Below are 12624 nucleotides of genomic sequence, written 5' to 3' on the forward strand. Positions count from 1 at the left end.
GTGACGATAAAGGTCTTGTTTGCAAAAGCCAAACAGTTGGCTTATAATATGCAGCATAGCTCTCTTTATAAAATAATAATAGGTTTGAGGTTAAGAAAGTGGAAGATAATTGATTTTTTTAAAAAGCTGAAACATAAACTTTCTTGTGCTAATGTTGTGATTGGAAAATTTGAAAAGAGAAAGCCTGCTCTAATATTATCCACGTGAAATACATGTATTCTATTAGGTTTAAAAAATAACTTTGCTCATAAACTGGCAATGATGGTGGCTGGCTTTCAATTGTGGAGCCTAAGGTTGCCTTCTTAGCTTTTTTTTGTAGTGAGGGAATTGAAAAGTGGTTAGCCAGTGTGCTTTTGGGGCAGAAGTCGGGCATTATCACTGATACATTTCCGTGCATTTTACTTTATAGACATTACAAGAAGCGGTGCCAAGGGCGCATGCGGAAGCATGTGGGGGATTTGTGCCTGCAGGCTGGGATGCTGCAGGACTCCCTGGTCCATTACCATATGTCCGTGGAGCTGCTTCGCTCAGTGAATGACTTTCTGTGGCTTGGAGGTAAGGTTATCTGATGAAGATGATCACATATGTAATTACAGCAACTGCTACTTGAAATAAGAGAAAACCTAGAAACAGTGGCTCTAAAAACATATGGAGAAGGAGGGGAAGCAGTCAGCTGAGCTGGTTGCAGTGGGGAGTCTTCCGGGGTAACTGCCTCACCTTATCTCCTGCCACTTTGCCACCCAGCCCAGCACTGCAGTCCTGCTGAACCAAGCATGCACTTTCCTCAAAAACACACTGAATTTCCTTGTTGCTCTGTTTTTTTTTTTTTTTAAAGCACATCTTGCCCTCTGCTTAGAATGCCATTCCCCATGTTAGTCACCTCTTACACTCGTTCTTCAAAACCTCATCCATAGGTCAGATGATGAATGGATGAACAAAATGTTTCTCCATACAGTGGAACGTTATTCAGACATAAAAACAAATGAGATACTGATACCACTACAACATGGACGAACCCTGATAACATCATGTCAAGTAAAAGGAATCAGACACAAAAGGCCACATATTATATGATGCTGATTATCTGAAATGTCCAGAATAGGCAAATCTAGAGGCAAAGAGCAGATTACTGGTTGCCTGGGGCTGGGTAGAGGGGAGAATGGGGAGGGACTGCTGATGGGCATGGGGTTTCTTTGGGGTGATGAAAAGGTTCTGGAATTAGATAGTGGTAAGGGTTGCACAGCTGTCAATATACAAAAGTTCCCGAATCGTACACTTTTAAGTGGGTGAGTTTTGCGGTATGTGAATTATATCTCAATTAAAAAAACTTAAAAAAAAGAAAACCTGCTTCAAAGGACAGCCTCTTCTGACCCCTCCACGCAGTGGGTGCCCGTGGGTCTTGTACAGAATCCTGTCTGCACGGAGTTTACCCTCTGTGCTGGGACTGCCTGTTTGCGTGTTTTTCTCCTTCAGGGGCCATGTCCTGGAGGTGGGAGTGGGAGGCGTGGTCTGTGTGTGTCCATCATCTAGCATATTGTAAATGTTCTGTGAGTGCTTGTTAAATAAACGTGGCGTGAGTGAGGTCTGAAACAGGGTCCTTTCCTGGAAGAGGTTGACAGCTCAGTCAGAGGGCCCGTCAGCCACTGTGGTAAATACAAGTCAGAATGAAGTAACCAAGTTCTTCAGTGGAAGATCAACAGCGTCCTATAGGACACACAAAATATAAATTCTTAAAATGGACTTAAATTTCATAATTTGGTTTCTTAAAGAGGATAGGGAAATAAAAGTGAGAAAGAGAAGGAATAGATGGAAAAGAAACAAGAAACAGATAAAGGATTAAGTAGGAGGGGAAAGGCGAATAGGAGTTTTACTTCGTTTTCTTGAAGGAGAGGTCTATAATGACTTGCTGTGCACTGGTGGAGTAGAGCTGAAGGTTAGGTGCTTATCTGGGAAGAAGCCACTGGGCACCTGACCCACCCAGTGATAATGGGCAGGTCGGGTTCCTGTGAAGGCGGGGTGGAGTGGGTGGTGCCAGGTGCTGCCAGCTTATTTCACTCTTGGTCCCTCAGAAACGCACAGTGGGGTTTCCGGGGGGCTCCAGGACGTGTGACATCACAGCACATTGAGGGCAGAAGCAGGTGTGAGAATCAGCACACTTGTCTCGAGCCAGACATGAAAGAAATTTCATGTAAAATTGTAAAAATGCAAACAATGCCCCTCTTCCAGCGTATTGTTTTTGTTTTGAAACGTAGTTGTTGTTCATGAAAATTTAACATGGTCGGGGCTTCCCTGGTGGTGCAGTGATTGAGAATCCGCCTGCCAATGCAGGGAACATGGGTTCGAGCCCTGGTCCGGGAAGATCCCATATGCCATGGAGCAACTAAGCCCATGTGCCACAACTACTGAGCCTGTGCTCTAGAGCCCGCAAGCCACAACTACTGAGCCCGAGTGCCACAACTACTGAAGCCTGCGTGCTACAACTACTGAAGCCCGTGCGCCTAGAGCCTGTGCTCCGCAACAAGAGAAGCCACAGCAATGAGAAGCCTGTGCACCTCAATGAAGAGTAGCCCCGCTTGCCGCAACTAGAGAAAAGCCTGCACATAGCAAGGAAGACCCAACGCAGCCAAAAACAAAAAACACCCCTTAAAAAATTTAACATGGTCAAGATGGCGTACTAGGAGGACGTGGAATTCGCATCTCCTCACAACTAGGGCACCTACCAGGCACCGGTGGGGGACCACGGACACCTAAGGGGATGGGAGGAACCCCCAGCCACTGGGTAGGATGTGGGGCATGGGGGGAGTGAAGGGGGAGGAGAAGTGGAGGTGGGACGGGACTGGAGCCCCTGAGGGCTGGCTGGGGGAGGGGAAGGGATCCCACGCCCGAAGGGGGAAATTGGGGAACCATTGGGAGGGCAGAGGATCAAAAGGGAGCGTGGCCAGGTTTCTCCTGCCCACTTGGGCCCCTGGAAACCCGCTGAGATCCCGGGCCTGATCGTCTGCCCACCGAGGCCCCCTCCAGCCACATGGGTCCTGAGGGAGTGGGCGGGGGGGAAGGGGGAGCAAAAGTAAAGGCCGGACCTCTGGGATGGCACTGCCGAGGGGTGGCTGGGGGAAGGGAGGAGTTCCTACACCCAGCGGGATCCACCCACGGTTAGGGGTCCAGCGGGGACGGGGGAGACCCTGGGGGAGACTGGGGGAGGGGCATGAACGAACGGAAAGGAATGAGGCTAGTGTTTTCCCTGTCCACTTAGGCACCGGGAAGCCTGTTGGGCTCCCAGGCCTAATCCTTTGCCCTCGGAGCCTCCCTCCTGCCATGCAGAGCCCAAGCCCCACCCCTACATCCCCACCCAGGGCCCCCACCCAGGGCCCCACCTCTACACTCGGAGACCCCCTCCAACTCGCTGGGCCTAAACCCCACCCACACACCTGCACTCAGGGCCCCACCTCCAAACTCCTGGAACCCCACGCTCCAGAGACCCTCCTTTCCACGTGCTGCCTCTCCCCTTGTGGCAGGTTCTAAGCAGAGGCCCTGCCCCACTCTTGAACGTCACCCCCCACCCACCTAGGTCCCGCCCACCCTTAACCCCACCCCTGCCTAAGTTCCACCCCCGCCTAAACGCCACCCCCAACGCCAAGAGTTTTTTTTTTTTCCTCTTTTAGATTGGGGCTCTGTTTTACCTTGTTGATTCATTGTTGTTGATTCTTTTATATTTTTATTTTTCCTAATAAATCTTTTATTTTTCTAGTTTTATTTTATTCTTTATACTTTGTTATTTTTCTCTTCTTTTGGCTTGTTCCCTCCCCCTTTTTTTTTCTTCTTTTTTCTGTTGTGGTTTCATTTTACCTTGTTGCAGTTGTTTCAATTATAGTTTTATTTTTCCTAATATGTTTTTTATCTTTCTAATTTTGTTTTGCTTTTTATTCTTTGATATTGTACTGCTCCTTTTTTCTTTCTTTTTTGTTTTAACAGCACCACGAAAATTGCAGGATCTTGGTTCCCAGGCCAGAGGTTGGGCCCGAGCTCATGTGGTGGGAGCTCCAAGTCCAAACCACTGGACTAACAGAGAACCTCAGACCCCTGGAAATATCAATTGGAGTGAGGCCTCCTGGAGGTTCCTCATCTCAGCACCAGGACCCGGCCCTGTCCAACTGCCTGCGAACTCCAGTGCTGGATGTCGCAGGCCAAACAATGAGTAAGACAGGAATACGGCACCACCCATCAAAAAAAAAAAAAAAAGAAACGACAAAAAAATATGTTACAGACCAAGGAGCAAGGTAAAAACCTGCAAGACCAAATAAATGAAGACGAAATAGGCAAGCTACCTGAAAAAGAATTCAGAGTAATGATAGTAAAGATGATCCAAAATCTTGGAGCAGAATGGAGAAAATACAAGAAACAAATAACAAGGATCTAGAAGAACTAAAAAAAACTACAAGCCAATATCTCTGATGAACATAGATGCAAAACTCCTCAGCAAAATACTAGCAAACAGAATCCAACAGCACATTAAAAGGATCATACACCATGATCAAGTGGGGTTTATCCCAGGAATGCAAGGATTCTTCAATATACGCAAATCAATCAATGTGATACACCATATTAACATATTGAAGGATAAAAACCATATCATCTCAATAGATGCAGAAAAAGCTTTTGACAAACTTCAACACCCATTTATGATAGAAACTCTCCAGAAAGTAGGCATAGAGGGAACCTACCTCAACATAATAGAGGCCATATATGACAAACCCACAGCCAACATTGTTCTCAGTGGTGAAAAACTGAAACCATTTCCTCTAAGATCAGGAACAAGACAAGGTTGCCCACTCTCACCACTGTTATTCAACATAGTTTTGGAAGTTTTAGCCACAGCAACCAGAGAAGAAAAAGAAATGAAAGGAATCCAAATCGGAAAAGAAGAAGTAAAACTGTCACTGTTTGCAGATGACATGATACTATACATAGAGAATCCTAAAGATGCTACCAGAAAACTACTAGAGCTAATCAATGGATTTGGTAGAGTAGCAGGATACAAACTTAATGCACAGAAATTGCTTGCATTCCTATACACTAATGATGAAAAATCTGAAAGAGAAGTTAAAGAAACACTCCCATTTACCATTGCAACAAAAAGAATAAAATACCTAGGAATAAACCTACCTAAGGAGACAAAAGACCTGCATGCAGAAAACTATAAGACACTGATGAAAGAAATTAAAGATGACACAAACAGATGGAGAGATATACCATGTCCTTGGATTGGAAGAAGCAACATTGTGAAAATGACTATACATCCCAAAGCAATCTACAGATTCAGTGCAATCCCTATCAAACTACCAATGGCATTTTCCACAGAACTAGAACAAAAAATTGCACAATTTGTATGGAAACACAAAAGACCCCGAATAGCCATAGCAATCTTGAGAAAGTAAAACGGAGCTGGAGGAATCAGGCTTCTGGACTTCAGACTATACTACAAAGCTACAGTAATCAAGACAGTATGGTACTGGCACAAAAACAGAAATATAGATCAATGGAACAGGATAGAAAGCCCAGAGATAAACCCACGCACATATGGTCACCTTATCTTTGATAAAGGAGGCAAGAATATACAATGGAGAAAAGACAGCCTCTTCAATAAGTGGGAAAACTGGACAGCTATATGTAAAAGAATGAAATTAGAACACTCCCTAACACCATACACAAAAATAAACTCAAAATGGATTAAAGACCTAAATGTAAGGCCAGACACTATGAAATTCTTAGAGGAAAACATAGGCAGAACACTGTATGACAAAAATCACAGCAAGATCCTTTTTGACCCACCTCCTAGAGAAATGGAAATAAAAACAAAAATAAACCAATGGGACCTAATGAAACTTAAAAGCTTTTGCACAGCAAAGGAAACCATAAAGAAGATGAAAAGACAATCCTCAGAATGGGAGAAAATATTTGCAAACGAAGCAACTGACAAAGGATTAATCTCCAAAATATACAAGCAGCTCATGCAGCTCAATATCAAAAAAACAAACAACCCAATCCAAAAATGGGCAGAAGACCTAAATAGACATTTCTCCAAAGAAGATATACAGATTGCCAACAAACACATGAAAAGATGTTCAACTTCACTAATCTTTAGAGAAATGCGAATCAGAACTACAATGAGGTATCACCTCACACCAGTCAGAATGGCTGGTCATCAAAAAATCATCAAAAAATCCACAAACAATAAATGATGGAGAGGGTGTGGAGAAAAGGGAACCCTCTTGCACTGTTGGTGGGAATGTAAATTGATACAGCCACTATGGAGAACAGTATGGAGGTTCCTTAAAAAACTAAAAATAGAACTACCATATGACCCAGCAATCCCACTACTGGGCGTATATACCCTGAGAAAACCATAATTCAAAAAGAGTCATGTACCACAGTGTTCATTGCAGCACTATTTACAATAACCAGGACATATAAGCAACCTAAGTATCCATTGACAGATGAATGGATAAAGAAGGTGTGGCACATATATAGAATGGAATATTACTCAACTGTAAAAAGAAACGAAATTGAGTTATTTGTAGTTAGGTGGATGAACCTAGAGTCTGTCATACAGAGTGAAGTAAGTCAGAAAGAGAAAAAGAAACACCGTATGTTAACACATATATGTGGAATCTTAAAAAAAAAAATGGTTCTTATGAACCTAGGGGCAGGACAGGAATAAAGACGCAGACGTAGAGAGTGGACTTGAGGACACTTGGAGGGGGAAGGGTAAGCTGGGGTGAAGTGAGAGAGTAACATTGACATATATACACTACCAAATGTAAAATAGATAGCTAGTGGGAAGCAGCTGCATAGCATAGGGAGATCAACTTGGTGCTTTGCGACCACATGAAAGGGTGGGATAGGGAGGGTGGGAGGGAAACGCAAGAGGGAGGGGATGTGGGGATATACGTATGCATATAGCTGATTCATTTTGTTAGTCAGCAGAAAGTAACGCAACATTGTGAAGCAATTATACTCCAATAAAGATATTTAAAAAAAAGTTTAACATGTAATGGGCTTATTATTGTTTTAAAAGGAAGGAACACATAAATATTTAAATCCTCTTCTGGTTTTATTTTCGAATATGGTAAATATCTGTAGATGTAACCTGCACAAAAAAAGCGCTCTTTTTTGTGGTCCTCAGTGATTTTTCAGCGTCAAGGAGTTCTAAGACCAAAAAGTTAGAGAACCACTGAGCTACTGGGTAAAGATGAACACTGCAGCACAACTTGTGAGGCGAGTAGCATAGTCCAGGGTTCTTAGGGTTTAACTGCCAGTGATAGAAGAATGAAAAGTTGCAGCAACTCAGTATGGCTGCCTTTGAGAAGGAGACAGGCCTGCTAGGTGTTTCCTCGAAATGGGATAGATGCATTCAGGGTGAATGATGGGGATAGGTATTCTGGTCCTTCTTCCAGTGGTATGATTTTAAAAATATTTTCGATCCAGGGCACTTCTACATCTGTCTGCAGTGTCAGCATCTGGCGCAGAGCCTGCCACACAGTGTGAACTAAACTGTTGGTTGAGTGAATGAATGAACAGCCTGTCTCACATGTGCTCAGCCCCTCAGAGGAACGTTGAGCATCACGAGAGTTTTCTGCGCTGCCAGCTTTGACACGGGCCTGCAAAACATAGTAGGGGCCATGTTCCTGTTTGTAACAAAACCAGTGATCTGTAGGTTTGATCTCTGTTTTGTGGAAAAATTGGCATTTCCACATCATCAAGCTGTTCAGATCATTCTTAGTCACTGCAATTTTTGCTAAGGGTGGGCCACTAACTTTATTAATTGAACTTTTATTTTAATGCCCAGCTGCCCTTGAAGGGTTATGTTCAGCTTCTGTCATCTATCACTATCCTGGTGGAACTGGTGGTAAAACTGGAGCTCGAAGGTTCCAGGGTAGCTCACTTCCTGCTGAAGCAGCCAACAGACATCGACCAGGTAAGCTCTGCTCTTGCCTCCATCCTGGACTCAGTTACAGACCTTAAGCAAGCAGGAGTAATCTATTCCTGTTCCCTCTGAGTGAAGGTTGAATAATGTTTAAATAAAATATAAAATCTGTTGAGTCAGAAATCCTGCACGTGAGACATTGTCTTCTGGTTCTATTGAATATGTATTGATCTTATTGAGTCTTATCAAATGATATTAATGGATTACAATGATGGGTTGATTTCTGGACCAGTTGCATAAAATTTCATGGTAGGCTGTCTTTGAAGTTCTCTGTCTGGGTCCTTGTCATAATTTCTGTGTATTTGGTGAAGTTAGTCCCAGATGTCAATTTTAGCAGCTAATTCAGGGCCCGGGGAGCTGTTTCTTATTTTTCTGGTTGATGAAGTTCTCTTAATGCGTGAAGTTTGATTTGCTCATGTTTGTTAGCGCCTATGAAGAGTAAAAATGCATCTTTGGAGGAGCAGAACCACAAATGCTTGTTGAATGAACTTGACCCTTTTGACCCTTAATAAATGAATTTGCCTTAAATGTTCAGGATGTAGTTGTCATACCGCATAGGTCACGAAGATAATAACAAGGAATGCAGAGATCGAGGCTATACACAAAACTACTAGGTGTTTTTTGAACCATGAGGTTTTTACAGATTTTTTTCCCCCCAAAGAGAAGGCCCACGGCTGTTAATGTGTATTGGATGGGGAAATGCCTTCAATGTCTTTTTCCCCTGAATTATACCATCCCCGTCACCAGCAAAGAGTGCAGAGACCACCTCTATGAGCCAGTCAGTGTAGCCGCGCAGTCTGAATCTGGGTGCACTCTTTGTAGAACTGCTTAGATGAATCTTTGGTGGCCCTTGAAGATGTTTTATCATCCTTCAGCAGACCGTTCCTGACGGTTTTAGTGGGGTCTCAGTTATTGGAGAGGAAAGTAAAGCGGGCTGAGAAGTGATAGAGAAAGTCCTCCGACTGGAATGTCTCTGCTCCCTGCTCTCCTGGGCTTCCGTTTTGACTTGAGATGCCTCCCGTCGGTGCTCACCACCTGTGTTTATCCCGTGGTGTTGTAACTGCTGTCTCTGCTATGAGATTCCAGCATTGCAAGTCCTCTTGTCGCCTCGCGCCAGCGGCCAAGTGCTAAAATAGCCAACACACAGGTGACAGCTGTTTTATCTTCTCCTTAGAAGAAAGTGCTCTCTCTCTGGGTTGCCTTTTGTTGGAGGTTGTTTTATTTTATTCTTTCCCTGCTCTTTGAAGAGTTATAATGTGTCGAGACTGTTCTACTCATGTGATTAGTGAGACTCTGGCACCTTTTTAGGGTGACGTTTCACTTTCTCCCCTTGCTAAAGATAGGCAAAAAGTTTTAAGCCTGAAAAAGTGCTCTGTCTGCAGTAGAGAAATGTCTTTATTTAGCTGTGCATAGTGTGAAACACTTGAGAACTTTTCACTGTTGAAGACAGTCTGTGGAGAAGGACATCCAGTGAAGCTTGGATGAGAGCTGAAAGAGCAGCGCCGATGGCATTTAGATTGGAAATGATTTTCCCACCTTCTAGGCACTAAAGGGTCCAGAGCCATGATCGGATTTGCTATCATGAGTATATATGTTGCTTCGTCCTGGATATTAATTTCAAGATTAGTCAGCTTGTAGTGGCAGCCTCATCTCACATCCGGAGTTTATGGTATCCACTCTTTGAGGTGAAGACCAGACAAACTGATTATTTAACATTCTCCCTTGAATTTATATCTCAGGTTCCTTTTTCACCAGCAAAATAGCAGGCTACAGATGTCATTTAATGGCGGTGTGACCTGGAACAAGTTTAATCTCTCTGTGCCTCAATTTCCTTATCTGTGAAGTGGGGGAGATAATAACTGTACTTACCTTGGAGCGTTCTTGTGAAGGCTGCATGAGATACACATATAAAGGACCTACAACAGTCCCAGCCAGTGCTGGATAAATGTTAGCAGCCATTATTATTATCAGTATTATTATTGTTGATTGTCAAGTAGTTTTAAGACTTGGTAATATGAATTCATGAATAGTGTTAAAAGACTCTAGACATCTCAGATCCCCTTTACATAGTTTTCAAGATTTCCTCTGAGAAAAGGGAATTTTCCCCCCTCTTAAAACTGAATTTAGTTTCAAAAAAGAATTCTGTACTCCCTACCTCTTTTTGCTTTAATTCTCCTTTTGTTTAAATTTTTTTAAAAAAACTTCACTTTCTTAGTATTCAGAGTATTCAGGGTTATTCAAAACTTGGTTTATTAAAAAATCAATAGGACATTCTGCAATCAATCCAAAAGAAAATGCTTATTGACTTACACATGTTTCTCCTTTATGGTTATCTGTACTTTTTGGACTAGCTTAATTTATTAATAGTAAGCATTATCATTCCTAATTATTGAAATAGCTATGAATGATTTGGCATCTACCCTAGGCCAGGCTGTGCTAAATGCTTTCCTTACGTTTTACCTCCTAGCAGGTGTTTGAGGGTAGTTATCAGTAACTCCTTTTTGCAGGTGAGGGATTGAGGTTTAAAGAGATGGGGTAACTTGCCCCAAATCATGCAACTGGCAGCGGCAGACTCGGGGCTGGAACCGGCCTGGGGTGACTGCACAGTATGCGTCCTTAATTGCTCCTCTGATCAGCCTCCCGCTGGCTGGTTTCCCAGACGCCTGTGAGTTCATGAATGACTGATTTTAGGGACCTCAACCTGATGAGGCCTTAAAAGAAGAGGTGTCAGTGAGAATATGAGACAGAGTGGCATAGATGTTTGATTCTCAGCTAATGATCTAAAAAGTTAGTATTTTTTATTTTAACTCTGGAAGCACTAAAAAGAAACATAAAAAATGATTACAGTGCAAAAGAGAAGTGAGCGTTGAAAATCCAACCATTACTAATGACTTACCGCTTGTTTTTCTCTAGTGAGGCTTGTTGAGAGAGAAACTTATAAAGACTGAACTGCTTTTATGTAGTCTTTAGTATGGAAGAAAAGATTAAGCCACTGAAAATTGAGAGAAAGTAAAAATCTTTACTCTTTTCTTTCCTTATGATGAATATGTTAAGTTGGTTTTTATGGTTTAAGTATATATTTCCTCATTTGTGAAATTTGAATAATGTTATTTACCTAGTCTGACTGTGAGATAGATACCTTGCAGAAAGCACCCAAGAGATTCTCAGTAAAAATTTGCTGTCACAATGACAGATAGTTTAGAAAGATCAGCTCTGAATACCGAAGAGGGTGGTTTATTTCTGATGCATATTCAGTGTGTATATACATATGATATATATGAATATCACTTAAAGTGATAAGGATTCGGTTACTTTTTTTTAGTGCAGTATGAAGTTTTGATGAGTGTCATCCTAGTAAGATAGGGGCTAGCTAAATTGTCTTCAGCTGAAGAACTTGAAGATTATTTGTACAGAATGTATATTTTTACAACTCAGAATTCATATTGCCTTGTAATCATCCACTAGAACCTTTAAATTGCTAGGAATTTGACCACAGCCTTTACGTTTAGAAAAATCAATATTGATTATTTTCAGAGAATAAGCTTATCTCTTTTGTGATTGAAGAAAGTTTTGATTTTTTTTTCCTGTACCCTTAATAGGTTTTATTTATTTATTTTTTAAGAAAGAAAATGGAAAATTTTATTCAAGCCAAATTTGAGGATTTTATAAAACCTGGGAAGAGCATCTCAGAAAGCTCTGAGAACAATTCTGCCTGTTAGAAGTCAAGGCACAGGTATATGAGTCTTTTGAGACAAGAGAGCTGTACATTTAATGACGTGTTGACAGTTTACACAATCCAGATCTGAGCGTCATCATGATGGTGGGTCATGTGTCCTCTTACAAGATAAAGACGGAATGTTATCTTTTAAGGAATTGCCTTGTTGATGCTAGGAGAATGCTGCTTTTTTTGATTGAGCAAGTATTTCTGCTGCTGGGGGAGGTAAATAATCAAAACGTTGATTTGACATCTGTCACTTTTCCTTTATAGAGGGAATAAAAGTGGAGCTCATGCTATTTTATTTATTTATTATCTTTAAATTATTTTTAAATTTTTAAAAATTTTTATTTTTTAACATCTTTATTGGAGTATAATTGCTTTACAATGTTATGTTAGTTTCTGTTGCATAACAAAGTGAATCAGCTATATGTATACATATATCCCCATATCCCCTCCCTCTTTATTTTAATATATAAATAAGTGTTTTGTATTTCAACAAAATTGTATGATTTGTAGTTAAATGCTCTTTGGGAAGTATTTTGCAAGACACAGATTATCTACTGTTGGAAACGTGCAGACATGACTTTTATGAATATAGAGCTAGTACAGCTAGCTAGTGTAAAACAAAAGGACTAGGAGAGCTTTGCTGCTGATTGCTAGAAGGATGGATCCTGGGTCTCAGTCTCCCTGTCTGTAAAATGAAGAGGCTGGACTGGATTCCTTCTTCTAAGATTAGTTTCCATGAGCCTATGTCTTTTGTTTATATTCAGGAGTGTTAACAATTTCAGATTACATACTGAATACCACTCCCTTCCCTGAAGCAGAATTCAGTTATGAGCTAGATAAGCTTTTAGTTATAGGCTCTGAACATCCTATTTTTAAAAACCTTACTGATCGTTTCTTATTAGACAGGCAATTTTTG

At 41.6% G+C, this 12624-nt stretch overlaps 1 protein-coding gene across 5 annotated transcripts in view; it reads left to right on the plus strand.

Annotated features, from left to right (window-relative positions):
* TRAPPC9 (trafficking protein particle complex subunit 9) overlaps window positions 1–12624 on the plus strand; it is a 552118-nt gene that overhangs the window by 54463 nt on the left and 485031 nt on the right. For all 5 annotated transcript variants that reach the window (XM_082364605.1, XM_082364607.1, XM_082364606.1 and 2 more), the window contains 2 exons: window positions 410–555; window positions 7847–7975. In XM_082364605.1, coding sequence (XP_082220731.1) covers window positions 410–555; window positions 7847–7975 — 275 coding nt within the window. The remainder of the gene's footprint in view (window positions 1–409; window positions 556–7846; window positions 7976–12624) is intronic.

This window comes from Balaenoptera borealis (assembly GCF_965194805.1).
Source record: "Balaenoptera borealis genome assembly, chromosome: 17".
NCBI classification, from domain to species: domain Eukaryota; kingdom Metazoa; phylum Chordata; class Mammalia; order Artiodactyla; family Balaenopteridae; genus Balaenoptera; species Balaenoptera borealis.